We start from the raw sequence: 21,465 nt of genomic DNA, 5'->3' as shown, positions 1-21,465 counted from the left end.
AGGGGGGCCCAGATAATCTTCATCCAAGAATATTAAAGGAACTGGCACATGAAATTGCAAGCCCATTAGCAAAAAATTTTAATGAATCTGTAAACTCAGGGGTTGTACCGTATGACTGGAGAATTGCTAACATAGGTCCTATTTTTAAGAAAGGGGAAAAAAGTGATCCGGGTAACTACAGGCCTGTCAGTTTGACATCTGTAGTATGCACAGGGTTGGAAAAAAATTTTGAAGGGGAAAGTAGTTAAAGGTCAATGGTAACTGGGACAAAATACAACATGGTTTTACAAAAGGTAGATTGTGTCAAACCAACCTGATCTCCTTCTTTGAGAAGGTAACAGATATTTTAGACAAAGGAAACGCAGTGGATCTAATTTACCTCTATTTCAGTAAGGCATTTGATACAATTCCACATGGGAAATTATTAGCTACATTGGAAAAGATGGGGATCAATATGAAAATTGAAAGGTGGATAAGGAACTGGTTAAAGGGGAGACTACAATGGATCACACTGAAAGGTGAACTGTCAGGCTGGAAGGAGGTTACCAGTGGAATTCCTCAGGGATCGGTTTTGGGACCAATCTTTTTTAATCTTTTTATTACTGACCTTGGCACAAAAAGTGGGAATGCACTAATAAAGTTTGCGGATGACACAAAGCTCGGAGGTATTGCCAATACAGAGAAGGACCGGGATATCATACATGAAGATCTGGATGACCTTGTAAACTGGAGTAATAGTAATAGGATGAAATTTAATAGTGAAAAGTGCAAGGTGATGCATTTAGGGATTAATAACAAGAATTTTTGTTATAAACTGGGGACACATCACTTGGAAGTAACAGAGGAGGGGAAGGACCTCGGAGTATTGGTTGATCACAGGATGACTATGAGCTGCCAATGTGATACGGCTGTGCAAAAAGCTAATGCAGTCTTGGGATTCATCAGGCGAGGTATTTCCAGTAGAGATAAGGAGGTGTTAGTACCGTTACACAAGGCGCTGGTGAGACCTCATCTGGAATATCGTGTGCAGTTCTGGTCTCCCAGGTTTAAGAAAGACGAATTCAAACTGGAACAGGTACAGAGAAGGGCTACTAGGATGATCCGAGGAATGGAAAACCTGTCTTATGAAAGGAGACTCAAAGAGCTTGGCTTGTTTAGCCTAAGCAAAAGAAGGCTATGGGGAGATATGATTGCTCTCTATAAATATATCAGAGGAATAAATACCACAGAGGGAGAAGAATTATTTCAGCTCAGTACCAATGTGGACACAAGAACAAATGGATTAAACTGGCCATCAGGAAGTTTAGACTTGAAATTAGACGAAGGTTTCTAACAATCAGAGGAGTAAAGTTCTGGAACAGCCTTCCAAGGGAAGCAGTGGTAGCAAAAGACCAACTGGCTTCAAGACTAAGCTTGATAAGTTTATGGAAGGGATGATATGATCGGATAGCCTAATTTTGGCAATTAATTGATCTTCAACTATTAGCGGTAGATATGTCCAGTGGCCTGTGATGATATGTTAGATGGGGTGGAATCTGAGTTACTACAGAGAATTCTTTCCTGGGTGTCTGGCTGGTGAGTCTTGCCCACATGCTCAGGGTTTAGCTGATCATATTTGGGATCGGGAAGGAATTTTCCTCCAGGGCAGATTGGCAGAGGCCCTGGGTGTTTTTCGCCTTCCTCTGCAGCGTGGGGCACGGGTCACTTGCTGGAGGATTCTCTGCACCTCGAAGTCTTTAAACCACGATTTGAGGACTTCAGTAGCTCAGATATAGGTTAGAGATTTGTTACAGGAGTGGGTGGGTGAGATTCTGTGGCCTGCGTTGTGCAGGAGGTCAGACTAGACGATCATAATGGTCCCTTCTGACCTTAGTCTATGATTCTATGAGTTGGGGCTCTGAGTGCAGCTGTAATATAAATAATAATAAATAAAGGGTAGTGAAATCACTCTCCATTCAGAGAATACCTAAGGAAATGATGCAGATCACAGACTGTTTCAGCCTCAACTATACACTTGTAGTTGTGTCATTTTAATCCACTTTTCAGTGTTGTTGATTACGAAATAATTCAGTGGTTGCACTAAACAGTATAAGGCCAGAGTCAGCCCTGGTACAAGCAACTAATCTATGAAGAGTCGCGCTTGCTTATTCCAGAAATGAATTTGGTCTGTCGTCTTCAAATTTATATTGGTGTCTCAAGCTCCAAGGGTTATTTTGTTTTTCTTAAATGGTAATGTCAGATGAAAACATATGTTTATAAAGCTTTTTTTTTTTTAACCTTCAGGTATTTGATTGCTGAAAAATACCACAAAAATATTTCAGGAAGAATTTGTTTTCTTCTTTTCAGATCATGCCAAGATAATCTCTTCTCTGTTCCACTACTGGATTACAGATATCCTTCCTGGGAAGAACAGGAAATAAAGCATGTGTGTGTGTCCATCTGTGCAGAGTTAAAATTTAATATACCAACTGTAAGCTGAATAGCGAATGTTCAGAAATAGCAGCGTACATGCTGTATATTCAGCAAGGTAAATGAGGTATTTTTCATATCATTGACTGTCCTCCAAAAGATAATGAGCAATATAAAAGTACTTTGATTTTGTATTTTGGTTGGTTGGGAACATCTTACATGTGGACATGCATCAACCAAATCATTTAACATAGAGCCTGAATCGGCAGTTGGATCTGTGCAAACAGATGCATCTTTTTGCGGGATTAGGGACATATGGGATGGTTTCTAGGTGCTCAAAGATTCAAGAGGTACATTAAACTTAAATGTTTGTTGGTAATTTCTTTCTAGAAAATGTGCTTCTTAGCCATTATTGTTTACAGAGTGTCAGAATATATTGTAGGTGGAATTTGTAGCACCACCTATTGGTAAGGTAGCCCAACACTTCCCATATAAAACCTTTTTTTTTAGTTGCATTTAATTTTGCCAAACTTTAATCACTTGAGCTGAAATTTTCCATGCTGGGTGACCTGCCGCAGGCTGACTTTTTTGGAAAGTTCAGCCACAACAGTTCTGCTGTTTTTGAGAAAGACAAGAAGGAAAATAAAGTTGTTTTTAAAACTCTGAGAACATCTCCTTTCTAGCCATGCTGTTTTATTAAACATTTAAATAATTTTAAATTACATATATATTTATAAATTTATTTTTAAAAAATTCTGATTATCTTTTCTTTAGAAAGCTCTAATAAGTTCCTCCATGCACTGTAGCAGGGACCTGAAATTTGGCAAGGGCTGGCATTTGTGTCAGGGATGTGTCTCTCGTGGTCGTTGTGAAAATCTGTCCAAATTTGTCAAAGTTATAAACCTTTGAAATATTGCAGTTCGCAATACTCGGTAGAGATTTGCTAGAGTTTAATAGCTACCGTCTCCAAAGATTCCATCTCCTCACAGTTCCTGTGTGTGACTGGACTGTGCAGGCTCCCCCCAGCCCAGAGCTACAGAGTGAAGTCTGACTTTCCCTATAATGGCTACTCCGGGCAAGAGTGGATCTGGGCACCTGAAGTGAGCTCAGGGAACCTCTCTCTCCTGTGCCGTTAATAACCCCCATATTGGCACCCAGGCTTGGAGTGAAGAGGTAAACCGGGACCCAACATAAGGAATATGAAGGGATGAGACTAGGACTTACCAGTGCAACTTTCATTCAGCCCCCTTATGCATATGCATTATGATAGTCTTTAATTACATGATCACATCCTATTTTTTCCACAGGATCCCACCTTATTCAGTGCACAGGATGGACCCCTCTGGGGATCGATCAAGGTGGTTTTGCAGAAGTGGGAAGGTGTGCAGTGAAGGAAGCAGGGTATTGTTGAAAGAGAAAGGATTATCTCCTGATTAAGGCAGCTGAATGCTGCCCTGAAGAACTGGATTTTATGACTGCCTCTGCCACAGAGTTCTTATGCTAGGCAAGTCACTTAAATCAAACTTTTCACAGGTGGTCACTAATTTTGTTCTTCATTTTCTGTTTACCTGACTTGAGAGGCTGGGGTCTGTTTTGCAGAAATGTTGAGCACTCACAGCTGCAAACATCTGCAAAGCCACTTCATTGTCCTCCTTCAAATCCCTCCATAAAATTCTTCTTTCCTGTGAGGCCTACAAACTTGACAGTTTATTATGCTGACCAAAATTATCTCATAGTTTCCTTGTACTCCCCTGTCGGTCTGTCTGCTCCATTGATTGACTCTTGTCGTATACTTACATTGTAAGCTCTTTTGGGCAGGGCCGTTCTTTTCTGTGTTTGCACAGTACCTAGCACAGTGGAGTACAGGTCCATGACTGGAACTCCTAAGCTCTACTGCAATACATATAATGATGGTGATAAGTGAAGTCAGTGGGAGCTATGCTTTGAATATATAAAGTGCTATACAATGCTAAGCACCTTGAAAAGTCAAGCACTGGGTATCTCAGATTGGGCACACAAAATCAGTTGACACTTCTGACCTTGATTTCCTGTGCCTCCGTTCCCCACGCCTTCACATCACAAGGGTGTTGCGAACATTTGTGAATGTTTGTGAAGTAGTTGGATGCTATAGTGAGGAGCACCATAGAAAAGCCCATGAGGAAATTAATAATTTATTTTTTCAGAGCAGGGTTTGAATAGTGCCCAGAAAATAAGGCATTGCACCGTACAGTGAAAAACTAGGAGAAAACAAAATATTGAATAGCTGCTTATTAAGTGAGCACTGTCCATCCTGTGCACTGAATGAGGCAGGAGTCCTAAGCACAGCATACTTGTGTTCATGTAATTAAAAACTATATAATAAAGAACGTGCACAAAGGGTCCAAATTAAGGTTGCATGAGCCAACAGCTTTAATTTGGCTGCTTGCACTTCGGCAGCACACAGGAAAGGAGAATTAGTCAGTGCTGCTGGCAGCACACCTCAGGCATGTTGGGACTGGATGGGGTGTGGTCCATGGTTCCTATCCATTTACTAACATGCTGTTGCTGGTAAGATGGGCCCGTTACAGTGTAAGAGGATGGAGAGCACTGAGTGATTGGAAGAGGGTGAGATGTATAATAGAAATAGTTTCATATCCATTCCTCCCAGCGCTGGGACCTATTTTATTGAATTGTTCCAGATGGAAGAACATTGTATTAATAATGGTAGAACATTGATCAATGTATTTGATCTTCCACAAACATCTTCTCTGTACTGTAATATTAGTTCATTTTTAATTAATCAACATTTAGGTGGATTAGACAATTTTGTCCTCTATGCACTTAGGACTGGAATGGAAAAGGTGCTGTCCAAGTAGGAAATGACCGCAACGAGCCAATAGTGAAAGGCTGTGTTCAGTATGATAGAATTCTACAGTTGGAAACTCTAAACCATGTCTTGTAATAATATTTCCATTTTAATGCTTGGTCTGTTCCCTCACCATAAAAAGGATTTGATCATGTGCAGTATTCATTTAAAACAGTGCAGCTCAAATTTAAGTTGCTGCATACTTAAAGGGGCCAGACTCTGATACCCTCACTCACAAGGAAGAACATTTTACTCCATGTGTAATCTCAATGACTTCTGTGGGACTAGTCACAGAGTAAATTGCTACTCAGTGTGAACAAGGCTATCGGAAGTTGGACCAATAAAAGATATTACCTCATCTACCTTGTCTCTCTCCTTTTTGTTTGACAGTTTGAATTCTAACCCTTAATCCAGAGGTCCCCAAACTGTGGAGAGCCCCCAAGTAATGTTTGGAGGGGTACAGCTGGGCCCCAATCCAGCCCCCATGGGTGGGGAGCACCACCCAGCTCCTCTCATGCTCCGGCCCCATACCCTGGGTCCCAGCTGCTGGCCAACGCCCCTGGCCGAGGCTCCACTCCCAGCCCTACCCCTGCCTCCAGTTATGGGCCCAGGGTCAGACCCCTTACCCTGTCCATGTCCCCCCCCCTCCCAGAGCCATATCCCTGCTCCCGTCCCTGATTTGGGGGGGATGCAGACAGGGGTAAGGAGGGGCATGAGGTATAAAGTTTGGGGACCACTGCCTTAATCCATTTTAACTAACTGAGTTGCTGGTTTGGTGTTTTCTCTCTTTTTCAGCCATGACAAGCTCCATTTACACATTGGCATATTAGAATAGAATTAGGACAAAGAGAATATTTCACTCCTCTCCACAATTTTTGTTAATACTCATTAATTAATAAGATTCAGTAACTGGTTATCCCTTGTAGTAAAATGCCTTATGTTCCATTCCTCCTCTTCACTTCCAGAAATTCCCAAATGTTTGCTGATTGCTTCTTCAAGAGGCTCCACATTCACCATACACAGTGATGGTGATAGTGGACAGCATTAATCCTTTTGTCTTTTTTTTTTTTAAGAGACTGATTATTAGAAAATGGGAAAGTTCTTGTGTCCCATTTTTTAAAGACTGTTATGTTGGCATAGCAGAAATTGCTTCATGTGAGCATCTTAACTTTTGTCATTTGTCATGAATAATTTCATGCAGTAGGGAAGAATTTCTATCTAAAGGAAAACACAAATATATATGAGATTGTTAAGGAAATAGTGACAACTGAGAGATGGTGTATCACTTGAGGACGTTGTTGGTTATTCAAAGTTTGTTGTTCTTCTGTACAATTTGTAATAGTATTTTGAAGCCATTTATTTAAAAATTGAAATGTACCTTTGGGTTACACACTACGATACAAGGATATTGTCTTGTAAACTGTCTAGTCCCAAAAATCATGATAAGAAGTTCCTCATTCAAAAAAAAAGAAGTATTTAATATGAATTAGAAGTGGGGAGAAGGTTGTTTTTAATCTCTTAATTTGTTTTCACTGTAGCCACTGTAAAATCCGTGCATTTTGTGCAAAAAAGTCAAGTACTGCAAACAAAACAAGCCTAAGAAACATTTAATGGTTTAGCCAGTTGGGGTCAATGGTGTTTGATATCTTTATACATGATGTGCAATGTGAGATCAATTGTACGCTAATCAAACCTGCTGCTGTTAAACTAACTTGGATTATAAACGCAGTTGAGGATAAAACAAAACTGCAGGAGATCTTGGAGAGTTATGAAATTTGGGCCAGTTTCAATCAGATAAAGTTCTCTGTGGATGAATGCAAGGTTATAAGTGTATATTTGTGTATGAGTGTATGCAGTAATGCCATACTAAAATATAAGATGGAAGAAAACTGGTTTAAGAGCAGCGTTACAGAATGAGACTCAGGAGTAATAAATGTAAGTGCACAGCCACACCATGTGGATAAATAAAGCAAACCCTGTTTTTTTAGTAATACGACCGGCGTAACTAATATAAGTGTCATTTTCTTCATAGTTTCCATTTCCATTCCTGTTTTTAGTTCTCAAAACTTACCAAAATTTTGACCTTTCAGGTTGAAATTTTCCAGGCTTGTGGTCACTGCCCAATTTAATTAAATTAAAAAGTGAGAAATTCAAAACCAGTAAAAGGAGTACTTTTTCACACATTAAACAGATTAAACTGTGGAACTCCCTGCTACAGGAAATCACTGATGCCAAGAATCTAACATGATTCAAAAAGGGATTGAACATTTATATGGATAACAAGGATATGCAAAGTGATCATTATTAATGGTAAATTTTGGATGAGACATTAGACCTTATGCTCTGTTACAGTTTAGCATAAGGGGGGCAGATTACCCCATCTCTGCCTGTGTTAGGGTTTTTAGCATTCTTTCTGTGAAGTATCTGGCCACTGTCAGAGACAGAATACTAGATTAGATGCACCTTGGGTCTGGTCCCAAATGATAAGTGTTTTTAGGTGGGTTTTTGTTTTTAAGTTTTAGCAAAAAGAGTTTATCTGTTTAGAATTCTGAGGAGAGTTGAGGGGTATACTCTCCCCTTTATTTTAAATTCATCAAAAATCCTGGAACGTTTATTGAAACAGCCCTATAACCAACATTGCTGAGTTATGAAAACTGAAAATTGGAATAATCATAGTCCTCATTGAGCAGAAGTGCCTTGTATTGGTTAAATTCTGAATTCATTAAGTCATGAACTTTTCAAAGATGCATGCTGTGCATGTGCAGTACATTTTACATTGGACTTTCTTGCTAAGTTGGTAAGGAGCACACGTGGGAGCCTTGAAATCATGCACCTTATAAGCTGTTCAGCTCCTAAGGAGTATAAGACAGAGACTTTCACCTCTGGTATGCAAGAGAGGGACAGTGTCCTAAGATATGGAGGGGAGAGGTGTTAGTTTCAGCAAACATTTGCTATTGTCAATTTTTTGCAAGCCCCCAGAACTTCAAAGCCTGGGAGAGTTAAGTTTTTCTTCGTTTGTTTGTTTTTCTCTTAAAAGCCCCCCTAGGAAATGCCAAAGAAAAATCAAGAGAATATTAAGGACCAAATAGTGAGTGGCCCACACATGGCTGTGCAGGATCTTCAAGGTGTGCAAGAAGAGCTGTTCTCAATTAGAGCTGGTTTGAACATTTACAGCAAAATTTCATTTAGCCAAAATATACTATTTTGTCAAAGCTGAAATGTTTCATGGAGACATGTCAGTTTCAAAAAGTTTTCCTGGGGAAAAGGGGGAGAGACTTTTATGATGTATAGACTGATGGTTATGGCACTGGTCTGGAATGTGGGAGAATCAAGTTCAAATCCTTGCTCTGAGTGATCTGGGATGAAAAACAATACTTTTAATCAGACAGCAGGCTCTTGAATCGAGTACCCTAACCACCAGGCCACACACCAGCTTTCCACATTTATCAAATTGAAAAGCTCAGGTGATTCTTCCCATAGTGTCCCTATAGGTACTCTACTGTAGGTGTATTCGTGTCCCTGCACCTCAGATCAGAGATTTTAGATAGCTGTGTCTGTTTGACTCACACATGCGCTCTCCTAGTCTCTTGCTCTGCCCTCAGTTCCTTTTCAACTGCCTTTGGCCTGAGAGAGAGCCTTAGCAAATCCCATTAACAGAGTTTCTTAGTGTTTTCTTGTTTGTTTCCTTCAGTATTAGATGTAGTAATAGAGCTTCCGTTAGTTAGTCTTAATACTGCCTTATTTTCATTTCTCTCCCCCCCTTAAAAAAAATGACTTTACTTGTAGAATAGTTATTGTCCAAGCCTAAGTTAGTTCTCCTTAGTTTCTTCCCATTCAGGTTGTGAACCCTAAAAGGGTATGCCCAACTCCCCTGGATTTAAACGTTGCCTCTCCAGTGAAGAAACCTTTCCTATCAGCAATGGCCATTCCCACTGCATTCATTGCCTTGGAGAGTCACTCATGTCTCAGAGGTGCACATTTTGCCTCAAACTAAAATTGAGAGTTGGAAAGAACCATGGGCAAAAATTAAGACTGCTCTTGATGGAAAGCTCCCTCCGACCAGCCTCCAACCCTGGACTCAGGACCCGCTGTACAGTGATCCATGACAAGGCCAGTCCTGTCAACATCATGGGCTAAGTACTCTCTGATGACTTCAAAGAGGAAATCCTTCGATTTCTCTCAGTCTCAAACAGGCAACAAGTTGCCTGAATAGGGAATCAGCCAAGAGAAAGAGGCCCTGACAAGGTCGACTATCCAACCCACCGCTAGGTACCCATGAAGCTGCAGGATCCTCAGGTACCACTACCACTGCTAAGCCCGAAGATCCTAAGGGGCGAGGCTTGGGTAAATTGGTACTGGCAGGGGAAAGAAGCAGCAAAGAATGGTGGTCTAGTTCCTCTAAAGTGGCGCTGGCAGAGTCTTCTAGAGTCTCAGTCATGAGTACTTCAGCCCCACAGAAGTCTAGGACAACATCTGCTGGTCATTTGTTGGAGCACAAAAGACCTCCGGTACCGTTGATTCTCTACACTTCAACAGTTCTTATTCAGCCGGCCTCAGCGGTACCGCCGGCTGTGCTGATACCACAGGGATTTTGGTTCTCTAAAGACTTGATGGTCTCAGAGATGCCTGACTCACCTTTGCTAGGCACCAACTTGACCATGGTACCAGTTACGTCCTATTCCCCTGACTTACATGCGGTGCTGAGACAATCTCCTCCACCATCCATGACTGCTCTACCCCGTTAAGTGACAAAGAGCATGATGAGGATGACCTATATTAAGAGTCTGGAAAGCTCTCCATTACAACACCATGGATCTAGCCACCTAGAAACTGATGCACCTTCAGTTTACCATCAGGGGAGACATGGCCCACACAGTTGGTATGGACACCCGTGGGTGCCATCACGCATGCCCTTTGTACCACCTCACTGGTCATACTGGGATCCATGAGTGGCATATAGACACCAATTCTTGAGGACCTCTAGGGTCACCCAAAGGGATAAAGGAAGGTGAACTCCCTCAGCTTCATTAGCCAGATCCCCTGATCCTGAAGTGGAGACCTTTGAGGAACAGGAGAGACTAGACAAGGAGGCTACTCCTGCAACCCACATTTCTTCTTCTCCTGATGAAGCTGTTATGCTTCCTCTACCAACTACAGCAGACAACTTGAAACAGTTCCAAGACCTCTTTTAAGAGAGTAGAAGATTCACTACAAATCCTGCTTGAAGAAGTCAGAGTCACAGCACAAACTGCTTGACATCTTATAGATGTTGTCCTCAGCCAGAATTGTGCTCCCCATCAATGAGGCCTCGTCACCCAGCAAAAACTATATGGCAGACCCAGCCACAATACCCACAAACAGGTGGACAAAAAATATTGTATGTCCTCTAAAGACATGGAGTTTTTATTTTCTCAGCCATCCCCAAATTCCCTGGTTTTCAATGCTGTTAACAAATATGGCAGACAGCAGCACGCTAAAATGACAGCATACAACAAAGACTGGAAATGACTGGATTTATTTGAATGGAAATCATATTCATCAGCAACCCTACAATTTAGGATTGCTGATTACCAAGCCCTCATAGCAATTACTGTAAGTTAAATGCCTTTATTGAACATATCAGATTAAAGAGCAGTTTTAGGTGATTATTGCTGAGAGCTCCATGCAAGGACAGCATTACAGGCATCTCTGGATGCTGCTGGTACAGCTGCTTGTTCCATCTTGACAGCAGTGGTCATGAGGAGAGCTTCTTCACTTCATCTCTCCAGCTTTCCGAAGGACGTATAAGCCACAGTGGAGGACCTCCTGAGGGATCAAAATTATTTGCAAAAAGAATCACATCACAGCCTTCCACATCCAAGCAACAATTTGAATGTGCTGGTCAAGGCCCCGAGTTACCATCTGCAATTTCATTTGCTGCAACAACCCAGACATCTCCACCCATTCAGCAACCGCCTTATTCCTTTTCATCAAAACTGGGAGTGTATAACCACAGACAAGTGGGTATTAGAGATCATCTCCAAGGAATATTCAATCTACTTTACCTCCCTCCCTGTATCCACCCCCCCTTCAGGGACCTTTCTCATGAGCACCTTTTACATGAGGGAAACAAACCACCTCCTTAAACTAGGAACTATAGAACCAGTTCCCACACAACACAGAGATAAGGTGTAACAGGGTGGGGGAACCCCGTCCAGTGCAGGCCGAATCTGTTCCGTCCCCCTTAGGGTGTAGGGGCGGGACGTAAGTATCCCACGTTTATGCCTCTGTAGCCAAAGTCAGTGTTTTCACCCCTGTTAGCATGGCAATATGGCCTAGTGGCCAAAGTCAATATATTCGCCCTTATTAGCAGGGCAGCAAGGCCTAGGGACCCAAGTCAATAAATTTGCCCCAGTCAGCTGGGCAGTAAGGCCTAGTGGTCAACAGCAATAGATTCTCCCCAGTCAGCAGGCAGTAAGGCCTAGTGGCCAAGTGGCCCCAGTCAGGAAAGGGGGGGCTGCCATTCACAATGGGGGGGTAGCAGCCTGGGTAAAGGGGCCTGGGCCCTCTCTCTCCACTGGGCCACAGCCCAGGGCCCTGGTAGTAGTAAGAGCACATGCCAATGAGTCAGCGGGGATCTGACCGAAACATGCTGACTCAAAGTTCCGGTTTACTAACCGGGCCATGATTTAATTCCCCTGGGCTGCTTCCTACCATGGTTCCTGCTTCTGTGGTCTAGGCATCTCTGCTGTCTCCAGGTTCCCCAGTTCTCATGGTCCCCGGTGACTCCCGGACTCTGTGAGGCCTCTGGGTATCTTGACATCTGCCTGGGTTGCAGCATTTCCAGCTCCTCCAGCCTCGGGCTTCAGCTGCAACATGCGTCCTTCCTCCCTGGCAGTCAGCTCAACTGAGCTGTGCTGCTCCCTTATATACTAGTGCATTTGGAGCATGCCCACTAGAGCTGAGGGGCGTAGCTGCCTCAGATTTGTAAAAATACAACACTTCAAGCTAGCTACCTTGGCAGGAACCATCCCATCTCTGGATCAGGGGAACTGGTTCTCGGCCTACAAGACCCTTACTTTTATATTAGAATCCACCCATCCCACAAGAAGTTCATAAGATTCACTCTGGGTCAAGATCATGTCGAATATAAGGTGCGCCTGTTTGGTCTCTCATCTGCACCAAGGGTGTTCTCTAAGGTCCTTTCAGTGGTAGCTGCACACCATCACAAACAAGGCATCATGATATGTCTGTATCTAGACGATTGCCTGCTCAAAACACATTCCTTCACTGATGTCTTGAGAGAGACAAAAGATGATAGATCTAATCCTACAGTTGAGACTACCACTAAATACCCCCAAAGTCCACTTTTGACCCCAGTGCAACAACTGGAATTCATAGGAGCCTACCTAGATGCAGTAGAGGCCAAAGCCTTCCTCCCATCATACAGGTTCAACACCTTAGCCAGCTTAATCTCAACAGTTCAGGCCAGTCCCCAGATCTTGGCCAGAGCCTGTCTTCAACTACTGGCGCACATGGTGGTGGGTACCTTTGTCTTAAATCATGTGAGACCCCACATGCGTTGCCTTCAAGGGTGGCTCAGAATGGTATACATCCCGAGCAGACACAATTAAAAACACTACTTTAAATGCCCTCAGCAGTCAAAAACGTCTTGACTGGTGGACAGATCCTCACAATGTCTGCACAGAAGTCCCCTTCACTCAACTATGCCAGATACTGATGACGGACACAATCCTAATGGGGTGGGGTGCCCACCTGGACACCTACACCATTCAGGGCAAATAGTTCTCTCTCGAATCCATACTGGATATCAACTTACTAGAGCTCAGAGCAGTCAGCAACGCTTGCTTACATTTCCTACCACTGATCAAAAGCAAACATATAGATTATGATAGACAAAATTGCATATATGTTCTACATAAACTGCCAGGGAGGAGCAAAATCACCTTCCCTGAATGCCAAGGCAGTGAAACTATGGAACTGGTGCATTCATCAGCATATCAGCAACCTACTTCACAAGCATACAGAACACTGCAGCAGATATACTCAACAGAAAAATTTCCCAAGATCATGAATGGGAAATAGACACTACCCTGCTTCACAGCATATTCGTACATTGGGGAATTCCAAAGAGAGATCTGTTTGCTACAGCCAAAAACAAAAAATGTTCCCAATTCTGATCCAGAGCAGGCCTGGGTCACCATTCTATCAGAGATGCTTTTATCCTCAAATGGAATAGACAGCTATTTTATGCTTTTCCATCAATATCCAAGGTTATACTCAAGGTTAAAAAAAAAAAAAGGCCAGGTTTATTCTTATAGTTGCCATGTGGCCAAGACAGACCTGGTTTCCATACCTTTCTCAGTTGACCCCCCATTCCTCATCTCCTCTCTCAAGACGCGGGCTAGAACCATCATCCCAATCTACAAGTTCTCCGACTCAAAGCATGGCTCCTCGATGGTTCCAAACCTTAGAAATGAACTGCTCTGGGGATGTGAAGGAGGTACTGTTACACAGGAGGAAAATAACTACTTGTCATACATACATTCAAAAATGGAAGAGATTCCAACTCTGGTCTGATGCAAGACAGGCTACATCTGCATCCTCTCTACTGATTGTGCTATATTACATCTTACAATTAAAGAAATCAGGTCTATCTCTAAGCTCAGTAAAAGTACATCTCAGCCATATCCACCTTCCATCAGAAGACAGACGGACATTTTGTGTTTTCTCATCCTACGATGAAAAGGTTTCTTAAAGGTCTGAGTAACCTCTACCCTCAAACCAGAGACCGTACACCAGCATGGGACCTTATCTTTGTCTTAAACAGTCTTACAAAGATTCCATTGAGCCTATGGCCACTTGCTTGCTTCTATACCTCTTTATGAAAACCATCACGTTTGATCAGAGAATGAGAGAGCTAGGAGCCCTAATGGAGCCCCCAACCCTTACAATTTTCTCAAGGTCATATTATGACCGCACCCCAAATGCCTACCAAAAATACCTTCAGCCTTCCACATCAATCAGCTTATCCACTTCCCAGCTTACTTTCCCAAACCTCACAGGGATAAAAGTGGGGAGGCAACACTGCACACACTCAACGTCTGGAGACCATTAGCATTCTTTTAGGAAAGGACCAAACCTTTTAGAAAATCTCCAAAACTATTCCTCTCCATCACAGACAGATTAAAGGTACCTGGTCTCTAAGCAAAGACTCTCTTTAGGTGGATATTGAACTGCATTATCCACTGCTATCACATGCATGACCTTCAACCTCCTTCTGGAGCTCGAACTCACTCTGCAAGATTTTTCTCCACTTCCATAGCTTTCCTCAATAACGTTCTGATCATAGAAATATGCAGAGCAGTGACTCGGGCATCTACTCATACATTTTCTGAACATTATGCAGTCACCCATGACTCGGCATCTGATGCTATATTTAGCTCGACTGTACTGTCTTCAGTATTGGACTCAACTCCAAAGCCCCACCCCATCCATTAGAGGTAGTGCTGTAGAGTCACCTAGAGTGAAGCACCCATGAGGACATTATTTGAAGAAGAAGAGGAGGTAGAGGTTACTCACCTTGTGCAGTAACTGTGGTTCTTCGAGATGTGTGTCCTTGTGGGTGTTCCACTACCCACCCTCCTCGCCTGTGCTTCAAAGCTCTTATCAATCAGCTATGTGGTGGTGAAAGACCTAAGGGTGGTTCACCCGCACAGCAATATATAGCAGCAGAGCCTGCGACACAGAGAGCACATGTGCAGGCCAAACAGACACTGCTACCTAAAATCTCTGATCTAAGGTGCAGGGACGTGAATACATCTACAGTGGAGCACCCATAGGGACACACATTTCGAAGAACCACAGTTACTACATAAGGTGACAGAGTCCTGTGGCACCTTATAGATTAACAGCTATTATTGCTGTTAGTCTGTAAGGTGCCACAGGACTCTCTGCTGCTTTTACTGATCCAGACTAACATGGATACCCCTCTACTTGACTACATAAGGTGAGTAACCTCTTCTTCTGTCCAAAAACAGACATTTGAGCCCCGTTGTGTTTTTGTGTAAACATTTAAAAGGTTTGGTTTTGTTCCAGTGAGGAATCGTTCTAAACATAGTTGTTCTCCTCCAGTCAGCCCTGCTCACAATAGCGCTCTGGGAAGTTCAGGGGCAAGGAGGAGGATGGGCCAAAGATTGAATAGATTGCAGTCCCCACCCCAGGCCTCTATGCACAAGGACAGACCTGGAGAGACTGCAGCATAATCTTTCTAGTTTTCTCCTGTGACAGGGGGCCTCTGCACCAATCACCTCTATGCAGAGATGTGGAATAAAAGCCACAATCTAGCCCTATGGTTGCATGCATGGGTTAAACACTCAGAAGTCAGAAAATGCAAAGTTGTCCATGAAGCCTGAACTCTACCCCTTTGTATGTATGCATTATGATGTAATCTTTCATGACATGATCACATACAATTTCAGTTTCTCAGATAAAAGTATATACCAAAATTGTGAAACACTTAACTACACATGTAGCATCTTTTACATCATAAAAAATTCTAGGAAAGGAGTACAAAAATTTCACAGCAAACTACTTGTATAACATGCTACACACGAAGTATAACAGAATAGTAGTCAAAGTTTGCTGACATTTTTACAATGGGCCACTGGGTGTAGCTAAATAAGCGTTGTAGTTAATTACTTCAGCCCTGACCTGTACCTAATGCAGTTTGTACTGAATATGTTGTGTGCAGCTAATTTTAGTGTCGTAAACTGCTTTATCTTCTGCATTGCACCTAAGCAATTCTGATTGAATAGGGCAAGTATAATATATAAATGATGACAATATTTTCCTTATGGAGGGAAAAAAATCAGATGTCTAAGCCAATACGTATATGTTATACTAAACCTTGATGACAGTGGAAACTACTATACATTTAAAAAGTGTGGAAAATTGTATAAGATGGGGCGTGTGTGTGTGTGTGTCTAAAGTTACAGAAAAAAATGTGTGAGATGTATTCTATTATTTGAGAAATAGTATGTGATCATGTAATGCAATTGCATTTTAATGAATAGACTCGAGGTGTCAGGATTATACATATATCTTTAAACATTGGCATTTCGTGACTTTAGTGCTTAAATGTGTTACCTTAATATTCTCATTTCCGTTTTTTTGTATGGAATCTATACTTTTTTAAGACCAATCAAGTGACAATTTCTCTTTTACTCAGCCTTACTAAGAACACATTGTATAACTACAGCACTGCATCCGAATTATATAGAATAAGCATTGTTTGCTTGGAGTCGAAACAAAGGCTACAAAAATAAAGGGTTGTAGGACATGAATGTGAGACTGAAGGAATCAGATAAGTTGATTGTACAGAAAAGGACTCTCAAAGAGGGTATGTGACAGAAGCTAAAAGAAAAGGAAGAATTATGCAGGCTAGCCAAAGGAGACCGTAAATGGTTTAGTGGTATGAACCTGCATAAATTAAACTTCAAGCTAGATATTAGGAGAAAAAGTTCCTACAGCAAGGTCAGCCACACGATAGACTTATCTACTTAGGGAAGGTGTTGAGGCACCATCAGTAGATGTACTTAAGAGAAAATTGGATTTGACCCTTGGAGAAGTAGAACACATGAACTCCTAGATGGCTACTGGGACTGGATTTAATGACCCAGGCAGATCCTTCCAGTCCTGAAATCTATGGACATAAGAACGGCCATACTGGGTCAGACCAATGGTCCATCTAGCCCAGTATCCTGTGTTCCAACAATGGCTGGTGCCAGATGCTTCAGAGGGAATGAACAAAACAGGACAATTTCAAGTGACCCGTACCTTTTGGCAGTTGGAGGTTTAGGGAGACCTGGAGCATGGGGTTGCATCCGTGACTGTCTTGGCTAATAGCCATTCCTGGACCTATCCCCATAAACTTATCTAATTCTTTTTTGAACCCTGTCATACTTTGAGCCTCAACAACATCCCGTGACAAAGAGATCCACTTCTACGAAAAGTACTTCCTTATGTTTAAATTAAACCTGCTGCCTAATGATTTCATCATGTGATTTCCTAGTTCTTGTATTATGTGAAGGGTAAATAGCACTTAGCTATTCACTTTCTGCGTACCATTCGTGATTTTTACACCTCTATCATATCCACCTTTAGTCGTCTCTCTTCTAAGCTAAATAGGCCCAGTCTTTATAATCTCTCCTCATATGGAAGTTTTACCTTCTGTTAATTTTATGTACCTTTTTTTTTTTCTTTTCTTTTTTTTCCCCTGAGATGGGGAACTTCACGCAGTATTCAAGTTGGGTGTGTGAAGCTGGCAGATCCCATGCCAGTTCATATCAAGGCCCCAGGCCTTACTGAACACTGATAGATCCATAGCTGCAAACCAGTCTGACTTACTTGTGTGTTAGTATTGTTAAAACAGATAATAGAGTTATAAGAATGTGTTTAGACATTATGGAATGCTTTATGTAGGATGCTGCATGTATTAATCCTACTTATAATATCTGTATTCCATGTTACAAGGTGTCAAGGTTCCTCCCCCACTCTGAACTCTAGGGTACAGATGTGGGGACCTGCATGAAAACCTCCTAAGCTTACTTTCACCAGCTTAGGTTAAAACTTCCCCAAGGTACAAATTACTTTTATCCTTTGTCCCTGGATCTCCACTGCCACCACCAAACTCTAACTGGGCTTACTGGGAAACATAGTTTGGACACGTCTTTCCCCCCAAAATCCTCCTAACCTTCGCACCCCACTTCCTGGACAAGGTTTGGTAAAAATCCTCACCAATTTGCATAGGTGACCACAGACCCAAACCCTTGGATCTGAGAACAATGAAAAAGCATTCAGTTTTCTTACAAGAAGACTTTTAATAGAAGTAAAGGAATCACCTCTGTAAAATCAGGATGTTAGATACCTTACAGGGTAATTAGATTCAAAACATAGAGAATCCCTCTAGGCAAAACCTTAAGTTACAAAAAAGACACACAGGCAGGGATAGTCATTCTATTCAGCACAGTTCTTTTCTCAGCCATTTAAAGAAATCATAATCTAACACATACCTAGCTAGATTACTTACTAAAGTTCTAAGACTCCATTCCTGGTCTATCCCCGGCAAAAGCAGCATACAGACAGACACAGACCCTTTGTTTTTCTCCCTCCTCCCAGCTTTTGAAAGTATCTTGTCTCCTCATTGGTCATTTTGGTCAGGTGCCAGCGAGGTTACCTTTAGCTTCTTAACCCTTTACGGGTGAGAGGATTTTTCCTCTGGCCAGGAGGGATTTTAAAGGGGTTTACCCTTCCCTTTATATTTATGACACAAGGTAATGTTTAAATATTTGCTCTGTAACTATAAAAATGTTTGCTAAAATTGTAAATCCTCACAGTCAGGACTCTACAAGGACTCCAAAAACTCTTTCTTGAGCAGTAACATCTAATTTAGACCCCATCATTTTGTATGTATAGTTGGGATCATGTTTTCCAATATGCATTACTTTGCACTTGTCGATATTTTGTCTCTGCCATTTTGTCACTCAGTTTAGTGAGATTCCTTTGTAACTCTTCACAATCAGGTTTGGACTTAACTACCTCAAGTAATTTTGTATCATATGCAGACTTTGCCACCTCACTGTTTACCCCATTTTCTAGATCATTTTTTAATTTGTTGAACAGCACAGGTCCCAGTACAGATCCCTGGGGGACCCTGCTATTTACCTCTCTCCTTTGTGAAAACACTTGTTTTGCTTTGACCAGATTTTGGTTGATAGGTGCTAGTCACTTGGGGGACAATACCCCCAGCTGCACCTTATCAGGGAGAGCTTCAAGCCAGAATGTGCCTTCCTGTGATTCAAAGCACCCAGGAGGAGCATGCCCACTTCACCAATCCTTAAGATGGTGCTGCATGCTCTCCCTATGTTACTGGTAAGATCTTCTGATGAGAGTTGGGTCCATGGGCCCACCTTCTCCTTCCCCCTTTCTGCCCCCTTTTGCATAACTAGTATCCCAGGGGGAGCTAAGAGGAAGTAGTCCAGTCTCAGGAGAGTGCAGGGGCTGCAATTATTCCTAGTCCTGGCCCAAAAGATGCAAGAAGGAATACTTCTTTATGCCCTTCTCCTCAGTCCCCCTCTGTGCAAGGGGCAGACACAATCTGGCTCCAACTGTTTATCAAACGGCTTCAATAATAGACTGCTGTCTCATTTATGCCCTCTCCCAGTGACAATAATAAAATGGAAGTGAATACAAATGCACACCCATGAAGTAACCATCAGTAGAAATATTTAACTGATTACCCTTTATTTGAGTTTAGAAAGTGAATCAATAAGTGAATATATAATTGAATAACAGAGGTTGTCACCAAATTCTGTAGACATAATGATAGCTGTTTGATCTATATCTGATCATGCTGAAGGTCCTAAAATGAAGGTCATGTTCAAATCCAATTGCAATTCAGGAAAAGTATTCTGGCTTATTAGCATTAGTGTAGATTCTGTTTACACTGGTAAACAGATTAAAATACTTGACATGTTGTTCAATTAAATGTGAGATTGCTAACTGACAGACCCAAGTGTATTGATTTTTCCAGCCACATTAAACTAAATACGTGGCACAGTGTTTCATTACCTTTTGTGCTTAACCCTTTCACATTAACCCAGTGTAACATGTATGTGCATCAAATAAAATAATCTTAAACTTCTAAATTGGTAGGCATTGGAAAAAAGATGGATTCTTCTTGAGGGATTCTGATATATTATTATCTCTAGATGTGTTTAGCCTCTTCCATGAGTCACAGTGTTATCTAGATGGCCACAGGCATGCAAAAAGACTCCCACTCCATGTTCATTCAGTAAGTGGATAGCTTCATAGAGTTTAAAGCCAAAAGGGATCAATAAATCATCTAGTTTGGCCTCCTGTATATCACATTAAATGTCATCCATTTACTCCTGTACTGAGCCCAATACCTTGTGTTTGGCTAATGGATATCTTCCAGAAAGGCATCCAGTCTTGATTTGAAGACATCAAGAAATGAAGCATCCACCATGGGAAACAAATATTTAATAACAGGGTCTTCCATCTAGCAGAGAAAGATATAACTCGATCAAATAGCTGGAAGTTGAAGCTAGACAAATTCAGACTGGAAATAAGGCATATATTTTTAACAGTGAGAGTAATTAACCACTGAAACAGTTTACCAAGGATCATGATGGATTCTCTATCACTGACTTTTTAAATCAAGATTGGATGTTTTTCTAAAAGATCTGCTCTAGGAATCATTTTGGGACACCATTCTATAGGACACCAGATCGCAATGGTCCCTTATGGCCTGAGAATCTATGAAATTAGGCACATTTTTAGCAAGGAGGGTGATTAGCCATTGGAACAAACTACCAAGGGATAAATAGGTATAGATTGTAATCAAATCACCCCTTAACCTTCTCTTTGTTAAGCTAAATAGATTGAGCTCCTTGAATCTATCACAAAAAGCCACGTTTTCTAATTCTTTAATCATTCTCATGGCTCTTCTCGGAACCATCTCCAATTTATCAACATCCTTCCTGAATTGAGAACACCAGAACTGGACACAATATTTCAGCAGTGGTCGCACCAGTGCCAAATACAGAGGTAAAATAACTGTTCTGCTACTCCAAGATTCCCCTATTTATGCATCCCAGGATGGCGTTAGCTCTTTTGGCCACTGTGTCACGCTGGGAGCTCATGTTCAACTGATTGATTATCCATCATGATCCCCAAATCTTTTTCAGAGTCACTGCTTCTCAAGGTAGAGCCCCCCATTCTGTAAGTCTGGCCTATACTCTTCATTCCCAGATGTATACATTTACATTTAGCTTAATTAAAATGCATATTGTTTGCTTGCACCCAGTTTACCAAGTGATCCAGATCTCTCTGAATCAATGGCCTGTTTTCTTCATTATTTACCACTTTCCCAGTTTTTATGTCATTTGCAAACTCTCAGTGATAACTGTAGGTTTTCTTCCAACTCATTGATAAAGATGTTAAATAGCATAGGACCAAAAACCAATTCCTGCAGGACCCCACTGGAAACATACCCACTCAATGACCATTCTCTGTTTACAGTTACATTTTCAGACCTATCAGTTAGAATTAGTTTCTACTTTGAGTTTTCCTGGCTTCAACTTCCAGCTGCTGGTTTTATAATGCCTTTCTCAGCTAGATTACAGAGC

At 41.7% G+C, this 21,465-nt stretch overlaps 1 protein-coding gene across 4 annotated transcripts in view; it reads left to right on the top strand.

Moving 5' to 3' along the window:
* The window catches only part of ERICH1 (glutamate rich 1), a 141,381-nt gene that overhangs the window by 103,134 nt on the left and 16,782 nt on the right, over positions 1-21,465 (top strand). For 2 of the 4 annotated variants that reach the window (XR_012638761.1, XR_012638760.1), the window contains exons 6-7: positions 2,347-2,527; positions 3,717-5,903. The exons of 1 other annotated variant lie outside the window; for it this stretch is intronic. Coding sequence is in view for 1 of the 3 variants with exons in the window: in XM_074947766.1 (XP_074803867.1) it covers positions 2,347-2,420 (74 nt within the window). In the remaining 2 variants the exon portion in view is untranslated. Of the gene's footprint in view, positions 1-2,346; positions 3,063-3,716; positions 5,904-21,465 lie in introns of those variants that run through there. One more of the 4 variants, XM_074947766.1, reaches the window with a different exon arrangement.

The sequence above is a fragment of the Natator depressus genome, chromosome 3 (genome assembly GCF_965152275.1).
Source record: "Natator depressus isolate rNatDep1 chromosome 3, rNatDep2.hap1, whole genome shotgun sequence".
In the NCBI taxonomy this organism is placed as follows: domain Eukaryota; kingdom Metazoa; phylum Chordata; order Testudines; family Cheloniidae; genus Natator; species Natator depressus.
The sequence above is the reverse complement of the archived record's forward strand: the minus strand, read 5'-3'. Positions and strand labels throughout refer to the sequence as shown.